This window comes from Pan troglodytes, chromosome 4 (assembly GCF_028858775.2).
Source record: "Pan troglodytes isolate AG18354 chromosome 4, NHGRI_mPanTro3-v2.0_pri, whole genome shotgun sequence".
Lineage (NCBI taxonomy): Eukaryota > Metazoa > Chordata > Mammalia > Primates > Hominidae > Pan > Pan troglodytes.
The window spans coordinates 109,979,991-110,000,972 of record NC_072402.2 but is presented as its reverse complement, the minus strand read 5'-3'; the positions used below and the strand labels follow the sequence as shown (position 1 = coordinate 110,000,972).

At 38.3% G+C, this 20,982-nt stretch overlaps 1 protein-coding gene across 11 annotated transcripts in view; it reads left to right on the top strand.

Moving 5' to 3' along the window:
• The window catches only part of EPB41L4A (erythrocyte membrane protein band 4.1 like 4A), a 273,201-nt gene that overhangs the window by 144,087 nt on the left and 108,132 nt on the right, over positions 1 to 20,982 (top strand). For 6 of the 11 annotated variants that reach the window (XM_054684526.2, XM_063810543.1, XM_063810546.1 and 3 more), the window contains 5 exons: positions 5,612 to 5,709; positions 6,923 to 7,043; positions 9,401 to 9,488; positions 12,011 to 12,099; positions 12,696 to 12,759. In XM_054684526.2, coding sequence (XP_054540501.1) covers positions 5,612 to 5,709; positions 6,923 to 7,043; positions 9,401 to 9,488; positions 12,011 to 12,099; positions 12,696 to 12,759 — 460 coding nt within the window. Of the gene's footprint in view, positions 1 to 4,656; positions 4,732 to 5,611; positions 5,710 to 6,922; positions 7,044 to 9,400; positions 9,489 to 12,010; positions 12,100 to 12,695; positions 12,760 to 20,982 lie in introns of all 11 variants that reach the window. The other 5 variants (XM_063810539.1, XM_016953623.4, XM_016953621.4 and 2 more) reach the window with 1 other exon arrangement.

Genomic DNA, 20,982 nt, shown 5'->3' with positions numbered 1-20,982 from the left:
GTGTTCTAAGATGTTTTCTGAAGTAAATGAAACTGGGGGGACTTTCAGGTCGTATATTCTGAACTCCACCCTTGTAGAACATTTCTGACACATCAGCCAGCTTCCTATTAAGCACTTTTAGGTAGGAAAGCTCCTTTGAAAAGCACTAAGAAATTCAATAAGAAATAATAATTCCCTGAGGGTCTATGCAGAATAAATCTGATCTCTCTATTCTTTATTAGTACTGTAGATAATTCGTGTCCTCAGGAGAGCTGTTAAACTTATTTTCAGTTCTGATTCAAAACATGACATCCTTCCCTGTATTGTGTGTCCTTCATAGCTCTATATCCTCCACAGATTTGATAAGTATAATACATACATTTGTTTAAAAGACAGGCTTGGGAATCAGAAAGGCTGAGTGAGGTCTGCATCCTTGCTTTGTCATTCACTAGTTCTGTAATCCTGAGAAGATTGCATAGCCTTTTGTAAAGTCTCAGTTTTTTCATCCGTGCAATGGGATTACAGTATTTCTTCAAAAAGATGCTTGGAGGAATATGTAAGAGTGTACTTGCAAAGTACTTACCATAATGCAAAGATGTAAGTGTTCAATAATGATAAAGGTAGCTGACATGGAAATAATGGTTATTGTTTTATATTTTCAAACTATTGATTAAAACATTTGGAAAAGACCAGCTTGGAGCCCTGAGATAGGTCTTCTTGCATGTTTAAGTCAATCCAGTAATCATATCCTTCTTATTGTAGGTGCTGATTTAACTATGAATCATTTTACTATCCCCTCTAGCCTGCATTTCTTGAATTTGTATGTCAAGACAGAATGCACTTACACTTCATTCAGTAACTATCTGGAGTACCATGTTCCAGTGTGCTGAGTAAAAGGAGTTTCAGTGGTGACCAGGGCAAGATCTGGTTTCAGTCTGCCCGAAGAGAGAATCTGTCATTTGTCTTGCTGACAGCCCTATCTGAAATGCCATTGGAATTTCCTTGAACTTTTAAGGATCTTAAAACTCTTTCTAAAAGTAGAAAATAGTGTTAGTTCCAGATGACTCATTCATAATACTTTTTAGAGTCTCAAAACAGGTGTTCAATTTTTTTCTTAGTTTTTAAAATAATATTTCACAGCATTTTGCTGAGGATTGATATTATGTTCATGTCTTCTTTTTGCAACCCAGAATCTTCCCTTGGTGAAGATGGGTTTGTTTTATTTAGCTTCTTCACTTCCTGTGTGACCTTCAGTCCTATGCTTACTTCCTGAGTCCCTGTCTCCTCCTTTCACTGAAGGTAATGGTCCTCATCTACCTCAGAGTTGAGGGTTACATTTCATTATGGAAGCGAAAGGACTTTGTGAGCTTTAAAGAACTATATAAATGTAAGGTGATGTTACTGCTATTTGTTTCCATATTTTCATCATTGGTTTTAAACTTTAGAGGTTAAAAGAGTTATGATTTTCTCTACTGTTTTTCTGCTGAGTCATATGTGCCATTTTTCTGCATTATTTAATATCATGTTATGATTTAAATGTTTCCCTTTGACTCTCATATTTAAGTTTTATCAAGATAGTTAGATAAAATGCTGTGTTCCTGCTCTTTGTGGGATGAAGGTAACAATCACACTCCTTATTACCTCTGTGTAGGTTGGTACTCTCCTCTAGGTTCTCCTGTTTCACATTCAGCTAGCACCTAAAATCAAACTCCTCCCTGTCCCTACATCCTTCAGTTTTCTCAGCAGGGTCTTAAGTCATTAGAAGGTGAACTGCAGGATTCTTTGGTGTAAGCATTCATGACTGTTCTTGGCCAGGAATCTTACAGCAGCCTTCTGTTTTGAGCTTCTGTCTCTCTGCCCCTTCTTTAAGAAAGTCCTTGTCTGTTCTTCTTGCCTCTAATTGCTAAATTGTTAATGGTCCTCAACAACTTGTACATCCTTAGTGTCAATTTAGCTCTTTTCAACATACATTAGATAAATAGAAAACTGTGAGGCCAATATTTCAGGCCCATCTCTCGTGTTGTGCTGGTGGTGGTGGCAGTGCGTTAAGTACAGATAGAGTGGAAGACAGAATGCTCCTCCCCACCTATAACTCAAAATCTCAGGGGCAGTGCATATACATCGGTTTGTTAGTTTACATAAGGAGGTAACCAGAAACTGCTTCATGAAGCCTCTGCTGTGTACCACAATGTATTCTGGAAACTTCCTTGTTAAGTAGATATTTTTAGTTAGCATTTTTCCCCAGTATGGTACAATGTAACTAGAGTCACAGTACAATTTATTGTCCAAACTCTGACACTTTAGAGAATGATGAAGTGAGTTATTAATAATTATATATTCATAATAGGCATAAATTAGTACTCTCCTAGGCAGACTGGCACATAGGTTCATCCTAATTAAAACCAGAGATAAATGAGGACTCAAGCATTCAATCATAGCTTTAATCAGAATGACACAGAAGGAAAGACTCAGCAACTCTAACTTGTTCTAATTTAAATAAAATAACTAAGTTTACTATAAACCCCATAAAATATACAAAATAAGCAATATATAGTTACTTTAAAATAGGCCCTGAGACGCTATGAAATGTTTAACATATGAAAATATGATTTTACTTTATCACAAATTTGCCTTATGACTCTACTAAGATGCTTGCTATAATAAAAATCAAGTTTTAAATTAAAAATTGTTTGACTTCAGTTTTTGATTTTTTTTTTTAATGCAGTGAGTTAAAGATCTGTGATATCTTTAAAAGGCAGGCTATCCAGGGAAGTTTGAGTAGATGTTTTTTTTTCTTTATGAATTTCTCAGAGATAGCAAATGATGTTACCAGTTTTTAGAATTTTGTCTGTTTATCCATGTATCCAACTTGCAAATCAAGAAGTATTTATTAAGCAGCTACTATGTGCTGAGCCCTAGATACTGGGAATGCAGTTACTAATGTGATGTGGCTCCTGTTTCTTTGTATCTGTTTGTCTGTATTTCAGCCCTTTGTTTTCTAATACATATTTTTAATCTCTCTGTTCCTCTGTTCCTCTTTCCTTTTGTCTTTGAAGCAGATGTCTGTCATTTCTGTATCTGGCAAAAGATTTGATTGTCTAATCAGATGTTAAAGTCTTTTTTTTTTAAAGTCTTATTCTGTTGCCCAGTCTGGAGTGCAGTGGTGCAGTTATGGTTCACTGCAACCTCAACCTTCTGGGCTCAGACGATCCTCCTGCCTCAGCCTCCCAGGTAGCGGTGACTACATGCATGTACCTGGCTGGCTAATTTGTTTTTTTGTAGAGATGGGGTTATCACTATGTTGTCCATGCTTGTCTCAAACTGTTGGCCTCAAGCAATCCTCTTTCGACAGCCTCCCAAAATACTGGGGTTACAGGTGTGAACTACTGTGCACAAAGTCTTAATAGAGGAAGAGAAATTTGCATCTCTGACCCATTTCTTAAAAAAATACACTTCAGGAAAAGAAATTTGAAGATGCCAATAGAGAAGGAGGAGGGTGTAGTAAAATGCAAGTTTCCAGCAGCAAGCAGTGATAATTCTCACAGTTGTCTCTTTTGTTTATAAGGTTTTTTTTGTTTGTTTTTTTGAGACAGGGTCTTGCTCTGTCACCCAGGCTGGGGTGCAGTGGCGCAATCTCAGCTCATGGCAACCTCTGCCTCCTGGGTTCAAGTGATTCTCCTGCCTCAACTTCCCAAGTAGCTGGGACTACCGGCATGCGCCACCACTCCTAACTTTTGTATTTTTAATAGAGAAAGGGTTTCACTGTGTTGGCCTGGCTAGTGTTGAACTCCTGATCTCAGGTGATCCACCTGCCTCAGCCTCCCACAGTGCTGGGATTACAGGCGTGAGCCACCATGCCCACTCTTGTTTATAAGGTTTTGTATTTTAAGTTCTCCTAATTTTACTTGACTCTACTTTTCTCCTTTCCAAGAGGAGCGCAGATGATCATTATCAAGTGGATTTAATGCTCAGATGAACATTCAGGGAATTGAAAATAGTTAAATAGGGTTGGAAAAAGGTGAGTAAATTATGGAACAGGGTGGTCACTGATCAGCGGCAAGAAGTGACCCAAGAAGTAAGCAGAAGTAAGAAGTCAGTTTTACAAGCTATCTTAAGGAGCTTGAACTTTATCCTAAAGGCAAAGGGAAGTCTTTTGAGGGTTGTTTTTTTTTTTTTTTTTAACTGAAAGAGTGACATGATCCTGTTTACATCTTAAGAATCCGGCTTACCTCTTGGGAGGATTGGAAGGAAAGTAAGTATGAGTGATGGCAGAATAGTTAGGAGGAGGTTTTAGAAGTTTAGGAGAGAGTGACCTGGTCTAGGGGATGGAGAGAAGTATAGATTTCAAAAACAGCATATTTGGTGATTGAATGTGGGTGCCAGGGATGATTACACGTTGTTCCCAGGTTTATTTTACGTGGACATCTGAAGGCGGGGGTGCCATTTACCGAAATGGGCAGTGGGGAAACATGGGACATTGAGCAAATTTTCTCTGAAACATATGGTTGCAATAAAAGTTGATGCCAATCTTCCTGAAATAATCAATGTGGTGTCTGATATCTAACACATGTAACATTTCCTCACTAAGGGCTTTGGTTGTGAGCATTTGGAGAAGAGATATTTAATATAGCTGATTATTATAGTTCATTTCCTTTGTTTTTTTTCTTCCCTTCCCAGTGACATCGAGTCACCTTACAAAACAGAAGTCACAAAAGGACAGGCTGAAGTGTGTGAGAGTGTGTGTGCATATGTGTAAGTGCTAGCATCTGAGGATGATGTGGATGGTTAATTATGTTGGTTCATAAACCTCTGGCCCCTCTCAGTCCACTAGCAAGAATAGCTGAATAAGAAAAAAAATAAAACTAATCAAAGTTACATAACATCCTGATTGATAGAGTTCCAGGGTCAGATTACTTGGGTTCTAGCTCTGACTCTGCTGCTTAATTCGTTGTGAGGTCCTGGACAAGTTATTTCACCCCTGAGTCTATCAGTTTTCTCATCTGCACAATGGAGAATATAATATACTGTCTTCATTTTTAAAGTCTTAACCTAAGTTATTATACATAGATTACTTAGGATGAGTTACCGTATAGTGTTTAGAACAGTGCATGACATTACTATTATAACAGGTTTTCTTTTGGCAACATGGAATGAGCAGATAATAGGCAGAGTGTTATGTAATATAGGTTGGGTCTTTGTGATTTCTTCCTCCCAGTAGGAGCATGTTGTGGTGGCAGTGGCAGTAATGATAGCTTAAAAGAGCTTGGAGTTATCCTTTGCATTCACCCTGTGAGGTGGATGCTGTCAACTGTTCCAGTTTTGCAGGTGGGGAGGCTGGCTGTTGTAGAGGTTAAGCAGCAGCCTAAGGCTACAGAGGTAGTGAATGCTGGGGCTGGGAAGTAAGCCAAGCAGTTGAACTTGAAAGCCACACTTTTTAGCGACAACCGTGTATTGCCTCTGTAAGGTATGTTTAAGTAGTTCCTGTTCACTCAACAGCCCCCTCACACAAGAATGGGGGGTGACTTTATTTTAATTGAAGGTGATTGGTTGTTAACCTTGATTATCAGGGTCTGAAACCTCAGGTTTGAGTAGTGTAAGAGATCGTTAATCTCTCTTTTTGTTTCTCTTTTAGATATCAGTTTTTCTTGCAGGTGAAGCAAGATGTCCTTCAGGGCCGTCTGCCCTGTCCCGTCAACATTGCTGCTCAGCTGGGAGCGTATGCCATCCAGTGTAGGTGCCACTTAAGCATATTTGTCTCAGAAATGTCTGGAGAAAGTATTTGCATTTTTAAAAGCGAGTTTACATACTAAAACTCTTCTTATCCATGAGATTTTGCAAAAAAAAGAAATTGAATTTATTTGGAATTCAAGTTTTGTTCAGTGTTCCTTCGGAAGAGGTAAAAGTGGAGCCAAGTACAAATCCCTTATGGTAGGTCGTATGGAGGTTTAGTCACTGGAATAGCATTGATTCTTGATTAAGTGGAGGGTCTAACAATCTGTTCTATCTACATCTCATCTGAGTTTATTGATTTTCCTCCCCACACCCTCTCCCAAGCTTCTGTGTGTCAGAGATCCTATTGCTCCTGCATTGCTGTTGTGAAGAGTCTGCATGGCCAGGTGCTATTGCTAGGTTCAGCATGTGGCATGGGTGTTGAGCTCAGTGCTCTTCAGCTCTTCATGTTAATATGGTGGCTGTGTGGAGTGGCTCCAGGATGCATTGTCATTTTGGAGACTGAGGCTGAGACTACTTCCAGTGACGATTAGACACCTTCTAAGACTCAAGCTAGATGTGGGGAGAATAAGATAGCATGGTCCTTGCCCTTGTGGCACTTGCAGACTAAAAATAATCTAGAAGAAATATGCTAGGAAAAATGTCATAGATGAAGTGGGTTGGGGCTTGCAAGGTAGATTAACATAGGAAGAAGCATTTGTATAGGAGTAATATCGTGGGCTTTCTGGTATCATTTTGCTTCTTTGTGTAAATTGCAATGGGATATGTGCAGCATTGTATTGCATTTCCATGATCATTATTTCAGGCAAAGGTGTATTGAATCACATGCACTGTTTCTTGGTGTCATTATCTGAGAGGATATATTGAGGTCGTGGTCGTTTTTCACTTCCAGCATTTCTAATGTTTGTACTTGAAATGCTGTTTACAACATTTTACTTCACATACGTTGTTAAGAGTAATTGAAGTAAAAACGATGATATAATTATAGTCTTTGGGAATGCAAAAATAAAGAACTTCTGTTTTTAAGTCCAGAATTTGTTGCTACCATCCATATATGCTCATCAGATTTGTTTTGGTAAAATTATTTAGTTGTCTTATATGTGAATTTTAATAAGACATTTGAAAAAATGTTTAAGCATGTTAGGAATATTTTATTTCTATGTTTTAAGGACTATTTTCCTCAAATGGAAAAAACTATATCTTTCTTTTTTAGCGGAGCTTGGAGATTATGACCCATATAAACATACTGCAGGATATGTATCTGAGTACCGGTTTGTTCCTGATCAGAAGGAAGAACTTGAAGAAGCCATAGAAAGGATTCATAAAACTCTAATGTAAGAATCATTACTCCATGTCTTATTGCATCATCCATCAGTCATCATTACACCATGTCTTATTGCATCATCCATCAGTCATCATCTTCTGATATTCACAAGAAAAGTTTCTAGAATGATAAATTCTTCACCTGTGCATTTAATATTCTAATACTTCTCTTTGTATAGTTTAACTGCTTTTAACTCTAAAATGCTCATCGAAAACTTCAGTAATTAAAAAAGTGTAAAGGAGAAAGTAATTTCAATATGTAAAGTTACCATTTTTTGGTCAATGGCCTTTCAGACCTCTCTTTGTATGTACAATTTCCCAGAGAAAATTTGTCGTACATAGGTTCATGTATTTATGATATTACATAGTGGAATCATTCTGTAAATACTAGATTTTGCAGTCTTTTTTTTTTTCAGTCACCAGTATCTTGTGAAATTAATCTTTCAGCTATAAATATGTTTAATCACAACAAATTTTTAACCATAAATGCATTAATATATTCTTCAATGTTTCCTCTGTCTGAAGTATCCCAGTTCTTCACAGTTATAAGCCAAGTCCTATTCAGGCCATAGCAATGAGTCTGGAAATAGTGATGATGCCAGTGTGAAACCTTTGAGGGTATGGTGTTAATACCGCATGCATTTCTGAGAGTAGACACGCTCCCCTAGTAGGATTTTCAATTCATGGCCTATAGCACTGAAGTTTTAATTTCATTATAGTTATTTTGGTTAAATTCTTTACACTGGTTAACATTGCTTTATTCCCTGTTATGTAACACTCCCTCTTGAATATACTTGGTTTCAGATCTATTATAGTTAAGGAAAAAAAAATGGCTGGGCGTGGTGGCTCACGCCTGCAATCCCAGCACTTTGGGAGGCCGAGGCAGGTAGATCACCTGAGGTCAGGAGTTTGAGAACAGCCTGGCCAAAATGGTGAAATCCCATCTCTACTAAAAATACAAAAATTAGCCGGGCGTGGTGGCATGTGCCTGTAATCTCAGTTACTTGGGAGGCTGAGGCAGGAGAATCGCTTGAACCCGGGAGGTGGAGGTTGCAGTGAGCCGAGATCACGCCGTTGCACTCCAGCCTGGGCAACAAGAGCGAAACTCCATCTCAAAAAAAAAAAAAAAAAGAAAAAAATGTAGAATCAATCTGGTCACAAAAAAATGTTTGTCTAAAGGATCCGTTTCAGTGAGTGTAGAAGCAGAAGTCAGCTGCTGAATTGCAATCAGAGAAAGAGGCCCTCTATGTTGTATTAGCATGCACTAGAAGGCTCTCCAACCTGATTGTAGAGTCCTTCATTTTCAGATTCTGCTGAAGTAGATGCTCAGAGAGTGCTTCTTATAACGTTAGGAAGGGCAATGTGTTTGGCACATTCTGAGAGTACTGATTCTACTAGGGATTTCAAAGCACAATTATATATTGAAATTATCAAGGAGCTTTGGGTAAAGGTTCTCATGTGTTTTAGATGATAGTGTTGACATTGTGACTGTTATTTCTAAGAATAAAGCTTGATCAAGTTGTGGTGTGTCTAATTTGATGAACATTCTTCATGGATTTCAAAAGTATGGTACGTTGGTGGTTTTCCAGTGCATTGTGGCTGAAATGAAATATGTCACTGCAGGATTTCTTAATTTTTGAGATTTGACCTCCTTTGGTTGTCTATTAAAATCTCAATCCCTCTCTCTCTCTCTCACACACTCACACACACTCGCTTGCACATGCATATTTAACTCTTCTGTGCAGATTTCTCGCTGATGCTCACCCTCATCAGGAATGAATGCTGTTTTCTTTATATTACCACCAATGAAGATTTTGGGAAGAATTCTGTACTGTGTGTTAAGAAAATGACAAGCATTTTTTACAATCTCTGTACATTAATCAATGTATTTTCAAACTACACATGTGGTCAGGAGATCTCGATATGATCCCAGTTGGGTGGTGGCGGCCCCATTCTCTTCCTCCTGCTGACCATTGCTCTAGTTCCCTTTGCTTTGGATGGAGAGCTGCTGGTGCACAGAGACATTTTACTCTTTGTGAAGGGGATGGTGTTTAATTTGAGTGCTTATATTCTCAATAACCTCTTTAGGGGTTTCTGAAACTGAGAATTTTTAATATATGCTGGGACATTGGGGATAGGCTATAATGAGCCAGAATGGATTTGGTAAATGAAATTAATGTAAGTATCACTTCAGAGTATAAAATTTTGTCACCAAGAAGCAAAGGCCTTCTTGAAATACAAGGACTTAAGTTTGCATTAGTAAAAAGTATTATTTGTTTTCCCATTGAATACAATGAAGATAGTTTGCATCCCTGTAAGTGCAGTAGCTGCTGTAAAATAAGGCTCTTTGTTTTTGTGCTGGGTGTAGGGGTCAGATTCCTTCTGAGGCTGAGCTGAATTACTTGAGGACTGCCAAATCCCTGGAGATGTATGGCGTTGACCTCCATCCCGTCTATGTGAGTAACATTTAATTAACACAAAATATTTTAAGCTGATGACATTTTTCTTAAAAAGTCACTGAGACTCCCAAAGGAAAGCTGCAGTCCTGTTGTTTAGCAAGCAGATGATACTTTTTTATCTATGTTTTTCTAACACAAAGCAGCTCTGGTGTGGATTAAACCCTAATGAGTTTTGCATAAAAATATGTGATTATATTTCCATGTGTAGAAAACAATTAAGTGGGCTTGAAAACACAATCTGGATAACAGATACAAAGGGCTTAGCTAAACATCAAAACAATATAAAATTGATGTATAGGCCAGGCGCGGTGGCTCATGCCTGTAAGTAATCCCAGCACTTGGGGAGGCAGAGGTGGGTGGATCACCTGAGGTCAGGAGTTTGAGACCAGCCTGGCCAACATGGCGAAACCCTGACTCTACTAAAAATACAAAAATTAGCTGGACGTGGTGGCGGGCGCCTGTAATCCCAGCCACTTGGGAGGCTGAGACAGGAGAATGGCTTGAACCACCTGGGAGGCAGAGGTTGCAGTGAGCCGAGATCGTGCCACTGCACTCCAGCCTGGCAACAGAGCAAGACTCCATCTCAAAAAAAAAAAAAAAAAAAAAAAAAAAATTGGTGTGTAATTGACTGTATTAGACAGAAAACAGGAGGATTTTTTAAAAAATAGATTTTATGGCAGCAAAACATAAATACAATCACTTGCCAGGTAAAGTATGTGTTAGGCAATAGGCCAGGTGCAACTACTGTTGATTCTGTCAATATGAGGGTTACCACCTACTGTAGGTATCACTGCATTCATAGAAATATTTTTGCAGATTTTTTTCAGCGGTTTATGAAAACTTGCTGAATAGTCATCAGTGAGCAATTACACTGAATCTGCACTGAGTGTTCTGGATCCGGGTTTTAACCTTTGAGCTACTTCTCTTAGGCTACCAATTGATTATTCTATGTCAATGAGATTAGAAAGCCTTTGCCTTTGAATTAAGAGGAGTGTGGATAGCAGTAGTTAAATTTTATTTGAGGAAATGAGCCAGGTACTTTATTCTTTATAGGAAATGAATTGCTGGAGAGTATTTATAGACTGATTTTTTTTAATCAATTGGATTATGGAACTCAGTTTTTAAAGAACCCTAATAAAACTTTATCTAGTGCAAATAACACTCATGCATTCATTTTGTATATGTCTTTTGCTCATTAGCATTTCCTCCAAGAAGAAACAATCTCATATTATTTTTACAGTTAGAAGCATTCCTGTTTAATGTGGCAATAAAAGCTATAGATTGTGGGGAAGAAGTAGTTCCCTGATATATTAGATTCCAATTTCATTAGGTCATTAATGCTTCATAGCACTGTCCTTTAAGAATACTGCTAAAACTGTAGAATCATTATCGTTTTACCTTCCCTCCCTTTAGCCACATTAATCTTGTTAGGTTTTCAGTTTTTAAAAGAAAACATTCCATAGGAAATTTATAAAGAGAGTCTTCTGCAAAATGCTTCTACCTTTGTATAATGTTTATCCTAATTAGAAATCACCTTCTGTTGATGGTAGAAATTTATGGCAAATGAGCTAGATTTATTAGACTCTTCAGTGCATTCGTTTAAGATTTGAATTTTAAGAACTGAAAGTGGGCATTGGCAGGTATTCCTCCAAATGTATTGCTTTATGTTCTTTGTGAATATAATTTTGCAGGTTACCATTTATCTTAGAGTAGAAATAACATCCTCACAAACAGTGCTGTGCATGTCCTTGGTACCTACTGTATGACATTTTCATTTTAAGATCCTGTTTTTAAAATTTGTATTTATTATTGCCTTAAAATAAGGGTTCTCTAGTCTTTACCAGAAGAGATTGTACTTTTACATTTTTGAGCACTCTTAAAGTTATAGGTGGAAGTAGGAAGAAACATGATAGAGACTTCAGAAAATTCAAGTGTGTGTCTGCTAGTGACTGCCTAAACTTTCTAGAGAGAGTTGGGGTGGGGATGAAGTGGGTTTCATGATTGTCCGCATCGGAGATAAATCAAGCCATTCAAAAGCACCCTTGATAGAAGCCAGTGGTTCTCAGTCTTTAACTGTACAGAAGTATCACCTGGGAGTCCTATGTTTTTTCTGCTACTTTGGCCTCTTCATTAGAGATTCTGATTTAACTGTTTCTGGTAGTGCCCAGGCATCAGCATTTTAAGCTGCACAGTGATTCCAGTTAATATGTTGCTAGGATTGAACACCACTGTGTAAGGAAAGTTGGGTAAGTCCCATTGGCCTGACTGGTAGCCCAGACTCATTTTAATGAACTGAAGTAACAAGTATGAAGAACGCCAACAGAAAGTTTCTTTTAAAACTTTGAAAAAAATAAGCAACAAGTTAGCTACTATCATAGTGTATCTAGCTTTCTAGGCTGATGTCTTTCAAAAATTAAATCCAATATTAATGTAACAAATTATATTTGTATGGTCAATTATAGTTTGACAAAGAGATTTTATGTGAATATGTGGTTATAGGCATATGTTTGTTTTTGCAGGGAGAAAACAAGTCTGAGTATTTCTTAGGATTAACTCCGGTTGGTGTTGTTGTCTACAAGAATAAAAAGCAAGTGGGGAAGTATTTCTGGTAGGTATGGCTTGAGAACAGAGTTGGCATTCTATGTTTTGGGCTTATGGGACTCTTGTGTCAGTGAAAGAGTTGGGGAAAAGAAAACAGGTATATTTCCAGTGGTTGATAAATAAATGAGTGAAATTGGGTGTGAGTTTTCTCCTGTTGCACCTCAGCATATGTTTTCTCTGTAAATTTCAGACACTGTGATTCTAGACTCTTTTCCCTGGGAGCTGTGTGTAGTAGGATTTTTCACCCATTTCAGTATGTGCTGGTGGGCTGTGGATCCAGGACTATTCTGACTTTTAGCTCCAAATGGGGATGAGTTGGAGAGATTGGGAAGCCCATGGCTCTGCACTGTGTTTGGGAAGGCAGCACTGCCACAATCTAGGGATTCTAAGGTCATTGTGCATTTAGTGGAGAAGCATAGGACAATGAGAATGGAGTTTTCATTAGAGTGTATGGGGAACTCTCTCTGTCACTGTATGTACTGGGTATGGAGCAGTATATAAAGGAGCCAGTATTCACCAGTCTTTTTCCACTGGACACTTCCCTGATTTTCTGAAAGGTTAATACTTAAAAACAGCAACAACACCATCTGCTTTGTTTTTTAGGCCTCGGATTACAAAGGTTCACTTCAAGGAGACTCAGTTTGAACTCAGAGTACTGGGAAAAGATGTAAGTTTCCAAACCCTTAGCTTAAATTAGAAGAGGGGTGTCTTGTGTGTTCATTTATAGCTTAAAAGACATTGTGAAGAAATGTTTTCTTCAGCTGCTTCCACATGGAACCAGGTTAATTAACTCACATGCACAACTTCTCAGGGAAGGAAAGGGAAGTGAATAGAAATGAATGAGAGGGTAATGGAGAAATGGGCATTTTAGATTTAGCAAAGGAAAGCAAAACCTTTCTAAGGCAGAGGAGAGAATAGGAGGTGATCACTGTTGTTAGTGTAATTTGCTTTCCAGTACTCTCTGTGAGGGTAGAAGGTAGGAGTTATAATCAGAAGGGTATAGCCTGCATTCAGGACTGCCAAAATGCATTCTAATTTTGCTCTAATGTAAATTAAACAACCTTTTGGGAGTCTCACTTCTGCTCTTTCCCTCATTGAGTGTGATAGACAAACCAGATGGAAATTCTGGATGCTTTCAAGGGAGAATGTAAAAATGCCGGCCTTTGCTTTGCAACTTGGCAATGTCCTCTGGGAGTATTTGGGTAATGGGCACAGAACTTGTCAGTGCCTGGATGTGCTTTCATGCCTTGATGTGTGTCTTTGAGAAAAATGGTCGAAAGAAGGCAAGGATGTGAAAGCTTCCTTTTGATCTACCTGTGAAAATAATGCTTCATTGAAGTGCTACTACTGTAAACCACATATTATGGGATACATGAGTGAAAATAAGATGTTTAATCCATATTTATGGGATACATGAGTGAAAACATGATATAGGAGAATCTACTCTTCTGTCTCTTTGATACTAACTTTGTGCAGAACAAAAACTAAGTGGAGTTGAATTGATTTTCTTGATTAAAGAAAAGTAAATTGGTGCTTATGCATGCACACATTGAGACACAGGAATAGTAGAGCTGCAGCTACATTTGGGGTATGGTATTTGGCAGAGTGCCTCACATGTAGTAGGTACTTCATAAGTATCTGTTGAATGATCAATGAGCTGATGCACTGAGACACTGTGTGCTGCCACATCAGAAAACCTGATGCTACTCTTTGTTCTCCTAATAGGAAAAAAACATTATCTCATCCTGAACTATATGGCATGCTGCCATTTACTGATACAATTAAAATTGGATTTTGAAATGAGTTTTAACAACTTGTAAGGAAGGGAAATTCCAGATTTTTAAAGAAATGATAGTACAGAAGCCATATAGTTGTTCTTATGGTTTAGTTTGGAGGAAATCCAATGTGTTCTTCAGCTCCTGATTAGACATCTCAATTTTAAAAGATGTGCATTATAATGTAAGACTGAATTAAAATCATGCAAAAAGTAGAGTAGCTAATTAGGAGGGTTTTGTAGTTTCTCCCTATGTTGCCATTAGGTTCACATGAATAATAATTCATCTAAATAATAATGCAAGGAATAAGATCTGTTAGATATATTTGAAAATAATGTTTCAAGTTTTTTTTAGCAGAATATGATAATCAAAAGACTTATGGAAGCATTACTATTATTCAAAGTATTCTTTCCTTATAAGTTATTTTTGTGAGTGAGGTCCTCTGGTGAATGACTTTCATGTTATTATTACAGTGCCTTAAAAGATATGTCTACTACTGTCTCAGGATAAATATTTGGCAAAGTCCCAGCTAAGCTGAACTTTCATCTTCTTGGACTTCATGATTAGGCAAAAACAACAGCAACAAAATTGATATCATCATGTTATTTTTCAAATGACAGTCTCCATCGAATGACCCTGTTTCCTGTGTACTCGGCTCAGGTGTCTCCCACCCCCACCTCATTCCTTCCTCAGCTTTGAGATGAAATGGATGTCTGGGGAGGCCCAAGGCACTGCACACTTCTAGGTCATTAAGCTCAATGTCAGTGATCTTTAATAAGGTGACAAAGCAGGTCATATAACTCAGAGGCTTGAATTAAAGGGTTTTTTTTTATTGCTATTAAGTATCACATTCATTTAGTCAAAGCATTCTATTTCCTGAGTATTCTTGCTTGTGGTCTTTTCTCTTTCTCCACCAGGGTACCTCTCTGTGAGGCAGTGATTTACATAATGGTTGAATTAGGTTGATTATTATGGAGGCCTAACTGTACTCACAAATTGAATTTAAAAGCCCCTTAAAATCCATCACTTGGAACAGTAATCACATTCAGCATGAAGAATGGTTGAAATGCTTATTCTGCTGGTTTGCTGGTCTGGTCAGAAAGACTTAGTGTGGTCATTGCATTTAGGCCAAATTCAGAGATGCTTTCATGCATTAAACTTCCAAATAAGTACTGTTGTTTACATAATTTTTTACAAAAAACTAAACTTTTAGTATAAAGATCGTACATGTTCACTGTAGAAAATCCAGAAAATACCCTGCAAGGAAGAAAATTAAAATTATTCATTATCCTAAAACTCAGAGGTCATGAATATTAATATGTTGATACAGTTGCTTCTAGATTTCACCCTATCAGTGTGAATGTGTATATATTTAAACATACATGTAGATTATCCCCTATGTGGTTTTGTACATGCTTTTGTATTTTATATTGTATCATAAGAATTTTCCCTTTTTGCTAAATTTATTCATAGGTTCCTGCATGGTGTTTGATAAGTTTTCTTTTTATGTGTTTTACTTTTTTTCTTGCTATTGTGGATGCAATCTTTTCTTTCTATTATCTCTTCTAACTGGTTTTTGATAGGAGAATTGAAAGCTGTGGAATTTTATTTATCTCAGATCTAGTCATTTTGCTGAATTCTTGTATTCCAGCTGAGTTCTTAATTTGATTCTCATAAATTTTTATAGGTATATCACTTGCAAATGAAAATAATTTATTCCTTCAATTCTACTGTGTAAATTTCACATTTATAGTATTAGTCCGAACTTCTAGAAGAGTATAAGTGTTATACCAGTATAAGGCATCCTTGATTGGCTTTCTGTTTTAATGAAAATATCACTACTGTTTTATCACTATGTGTTAGTTCTTGGTTTTAGGAATATGTGTTTTTTACTAGGTGCTGAAATTTTTTTTTTTTTTAATTATACTTTAAGTTTTAGGGTACATGTGCACATTGTGCAGGTTAGTTACATATGTATACATGTGCCATGCTGGTGCGCTGCACCCACTAACTCGTCATCTAGCATTAGGTATATCTCCCAATGCTATCCCTCCCCCCTCCCCCCTCCCCACCACAGTCCCCAGAGTGTGATATTCCCCTTCCTGTGTCCATGTGATCTCATTGTTCAATTCCCACCTATGAGTGAGAATATGCGGTGTTTGGTTTTTTGTTCTTGCGATAGTTTACTGAGAATGATGATTTCCAGTTTCATCCATGTCCCTACAAAGGACATGAACTCATCATTTTTTATGGCTGCATAGTATTCCATGGTGTATATGTGCCACATTTTCTTAATCCAGTCTATCATTGTTGGACATTTGGGTTGGTTCCAAGTCTTTGCTATTGTGAATAATGCCGCAATAAACATACGTGTGCATGTGTCTTTATAGCAGCATGATTTATAGTCATTTGGGTATATACCCAGTAATGGGATGGCTGGGTCAAATGGTATTTCTAGTTCTAGATCCCTGAGGAATCGCCACACTGACTTCCACAATGGTTGAACTAGTTTACAGTCCCACCAACAGTGTAAATTGACAAATGGGATCTAATTAAACTAAAGAGCTTCTGCACAGCAAAAGAAACTACCATCAGAGTGAACAGGCAACCTACAGCATGGGAGAAAATTTTCGCAACCTACTCATCTGACAAAGGGCTAATATCCAGAATCTACAATGAACTCAAACAAATTTACAAGAAAAAAACAAACAACCCCATCAAAAAGTGGGCGAGGGACATGAACAGACACTTCTCAAAAGAAGACATTTATGCAGCCAAAAAACACATGAAAAAATGCTCATCATCACTGGCCATCAAAGAAATGCAAATCAAAACCACTATGAGATATCATCTCACACCTGTTAGAATGGCAATCATTAAAAAGTCAGGAAACAACAGGTGCTGGAGAGGATGTGGAGAAATAGGTGCTGAAATTTTTTAAAGTTTATTATCAGATGGTTGATTTTCACTGAATACCTTGAGAACTAAGGCTGTTACTTGTTTACTCATTCAACAACTTAGGCTTATTTCAAAATCCAGGCAAGAGATGATAGTATCTCTATCTCAGTGGATCAAGGTGACAACAAAGTGCGGAGAAGCTGTTGGATTATGGATTTTACCACCAGGGTTTCCTGAATGTGGGCAGATATGAGAGAGAGGAGTCCTGGTCACTTAAACGAGTTTGGCCTGAGAAGCAGGAGGTATAAGTATAGAGCTATCATCAGGTGAGGTGGGGAAGGCTATGGATAGAGCAGACTTGAGGAGGAAGATCAGGAGTCCCATTTTGAACATGTTGAATTTGAGATGTCCTTTAGACATCTAAGGGGAGATATTAAATAAGAAGTGAGCTATGTGAGCCTGGAGTTTAGTACCAACGTCTGAGCAGAAAATATAAATTTGAATATATAAAATTGGCATCTGCTACTTTTTGAAGCCACGAGACTACCTGAAATCACTAGGAGAATGAGTATAAATGAGAAAAGAAGAGAGAGAACCAGAAAAGGAGGCTGAAAAGAATCAGCCAGTGAGATAGAAGGAACAGTAATTATGCTGAATGCCAAGTAAAAGTCATGTATTAAGCATGTGTCAAATGATGCTGATATGTCATACAGGGTAAAGGCTGAGAATGGGCCACTGAATTTAGGAATGTAGGAGATCATTGACAAGGTGAGTTTCAGTAGATTGGAAGAGTGAGCTTCAACCCAGCAGTTCCCCTGTTAAGTATATGTACCCTAGAGAGGTGTTCTGTGCAGCACTTACGTAAAAGTCAGAAAAAGAAATTAACCCAGAATTCCATTAACAGGGGAATGAACAAATAAATTGATGCATATTCATTAAGAAAAACCCATAAGAGAGGTAACAGGAAGATAAGAATTGGAGATTTGGAGATGGTGAGTGTGGACAACTCTTTGGAGGAGTTTTGGCACAAGGGGAATAAACAGAAATATAGCTGGCAGGTACTGTGCCAGCATCAAGATATGAGGAGGGTGACTTTCAGGATGACACCCACCGTGAAAGACTGCAGAATTTCATCAACTGATGAGATCCAAAGCTGGGAGTTTTAGGGGGAAGGAAAGAGAACAGTCTGAAAGCAGCAATGTGGAGCAGGAAGGATCCTTCCCACTTTTAGGTTCAGAGATGGAAGAACAGTGGAGACAGAAGACACAGCCATCCCTCGAGGGCTACAGTGGAAACAGGGTCTTCAGAGAGAGCCGGGGGTCTCCTTGTGCAGCAAGGTGAAGGACATATGAGAGAACAGACTGAGGAGTGAGGGGGTTTGCTGATTAGAGGTCATGAATTCCGGAGGGCACAAAGCAAGGGTTTCAGGAGTTGAGTAGTGATGAAGAAAGAGACAGGCAAGGGGGTGTGCTGAGCATTATTGGGGGGTGACTGAGATACACAGAGATAAGGAGCATCATGAGAGTTGGTCCAGTCGATTGGGAAGGGAGTGAGGATTGGGTTTCCATGTCTGCCTATTCCCTCTGGAGATGTGGGGTAGAAGACCTAAAGAAGGTGGGGTGGTTCCAGCACACTGCCTGGTTCAGCCTGACTCTTCTTAGGGGAGGGCCTCTCTTAACTGTGGGCATGAGCTCAGACTCAGCACTTGAGAATGGATTGAGGACTTGCGGGGAAATTGGGTGTTACATTAACTCTGGGCTTCACCCTCCATGATCAGATGTGCATTTAAGAAAGCACACACTGGCTGCAGGGTGGAACATTCCACAGACGTGAGCACAGAGGCAGACAGAGTAGGAGATGTGATCAAGGGGAGACAAGAGGGGACTCACTGCAAAGATGGAAAGAAGTCGGCAGATTTGGGAAGCATTTGGGAGGTTAAATTGTTTCTGATTGGTAGCAGATTCAATGTTTTTGTGGAAAATAGGAATTTAGGATAATACTGGAATTTCTTGGTTTTGGCAACAAGAGGAGGATGTAATTCCTAACACAGGACTAAGCCCAGAATTTGGCATGTAGTAAGCACACTTGTGAAATAAATGAAAGAATGAATAAATGCTGCTGTGCTTACTTTTATGTATAATACCTCAGGAAACTAACCTCAGCTAAAGTTACCCCGTGTGACAGGATGTAGAACCAAAAGGTTCCTGGCAACTCTGGCTGTGAGTAATGAGATCCACTTGGCAGAACTCTCGGGCTTGCTTTAAGGAGAGTACACGGGAAGCGATGATGGCCAGGAGTCATCACTGTTTGTCAACAAGCGCAAGAGGTCTCACTTACGTTAAGCCAAGGGTTCCTTTCACATTTTACATCGTAATATAGATTTTTAAAAAGTATTTTTATTTGAAAACAATTCAAAATTTATTTAAAAAGTTGTAAAAATTAAAATATTACAAAGAACATATTCATTTACTGTTACCTAGAGTCACTTATGGTTAACATTTTACTTCACTTCCTTTGTTATTTGTGCCTTCTTTCTCTCCATACACACACAGGCCTTTCTCTTTAGAACAGCTTGAGAGTAAGTTACGTATGTCATAGACTATAAATATGTAAGTGTGTATTTCCTAAGAATAGGGATATTCCGATGTAACTGCAGTATGGTTAACAACTTAATACATTAATAATGATATAATACTTTTACCATCTAGCTTCCATATTCCAATTTTGTTGGTTAACCCAATAATGTCCTTTTTAGCATTTCTCCCCTATGGTATAGAATTCAGATAACCTCCTTTAATCTGGAACACTTTCAAAGCATTTTGTTATCTTTTATAAAATTGACATTTTAAAAGAATACAGTTATACCCCACTGTTTTAAAACAGAGAGTTTCTTATTTCATGTTTTTCAGCTGTTTCCTCATGATTAGACTAAGGTTATGCATTCCTAGCTGTATAGCTGCATAGGTGAAATAGTGTCCCTCTCAGGTGTCTCATCTGGGGGCATATGGTGATCACCTGTCCCTCGTTGGCTGTTAAGTTTGATCACTCATTACAGTGTTGCCTGATTTCTCTGCTGTATAATTCCTGCTTCTCTCTTGCAACTAATAAGTAGTCTGTGGGGAGATACTTTAAATCAATGCAAATACCCAGTTCGTCTTTAAAATTCTCTGTAAATTTAGCATTCATTGAGGATTCTTGCCTGATCCAGTCTTCTACTAAGATGGTTGCAAAACGCTGATTTTTCTAGCTCTCTACTCCCTCCACATTTATGAGTCAGCCCTCAGCATTCCACTGAAACAAGAGCACTGCCTTCTCTCCCTTTTATTTATTGTCAGTATTTATTAACTTCTATTTTTTCAATGGTTTAAAATACATTACATACCTATTTATTTTTAATACTTTCAACTTTTATTATAGATTAAAGGGTACATGTGCAGGTTTGTTACATGGGTATATTGTGTGACGGTGAGGCTTGGGGTCCTAATGATCCCGTCACCCAGGCAGTGAGCTTAGTACCCAACAGTGGTTCTTCAGCCCATGCCTCCCCCATCCAGTAGTCCCCAGTGTCTGTTGTTTCCATCTTCATGTTCATGTGTATTCAGTGTTTCGTTCCCACTTATAAGTGAGAACACCTGGTATTTGGTTTTATGTTCTTGCATTAGTTCACACAGGTACCTAACTATTTTGCTGTTCAGATTTGGTCATTGGGAACCCCTTCAATCTGACTCCTGCCTTTGGGATCTGCCCCCATCATTTTAGGGCTAATATCTTCCTTTTTTGGTGTAATATATTTCAGGTGCATGTTGTATCAACCCTGTCCCTACCCTGAGTGTTAGCCATTCTTCCAAGGAGCTCTGGTTCCTTTGACTAGGAAATGATCTAGATCTGGGTGCTAGGTGTGGTCATTGCTACTAGGGCGACTTTGCTTCTTGGCCTTTTCAGTTGACAGAGCTAGGGAATAATGCTTTCATATATACACACATAGACCCTAATACACATATATACAAATAGAAATATATGTGCACATGTGCATATAAGCATGCACATATTGATACATAGCTTAGAAATCAGGAGTTCACAGCATACTTCCAGTTCTGTCCATAGCCACAGGGTTCTTCCTTACCCTCCCTCATTTTATATTTGTATGTCCTTTCTTTGGCCATGAGAACCTTGGCTTCCAAAAAAAGCCACACATTTACTCATTTGCTCAATTCTGT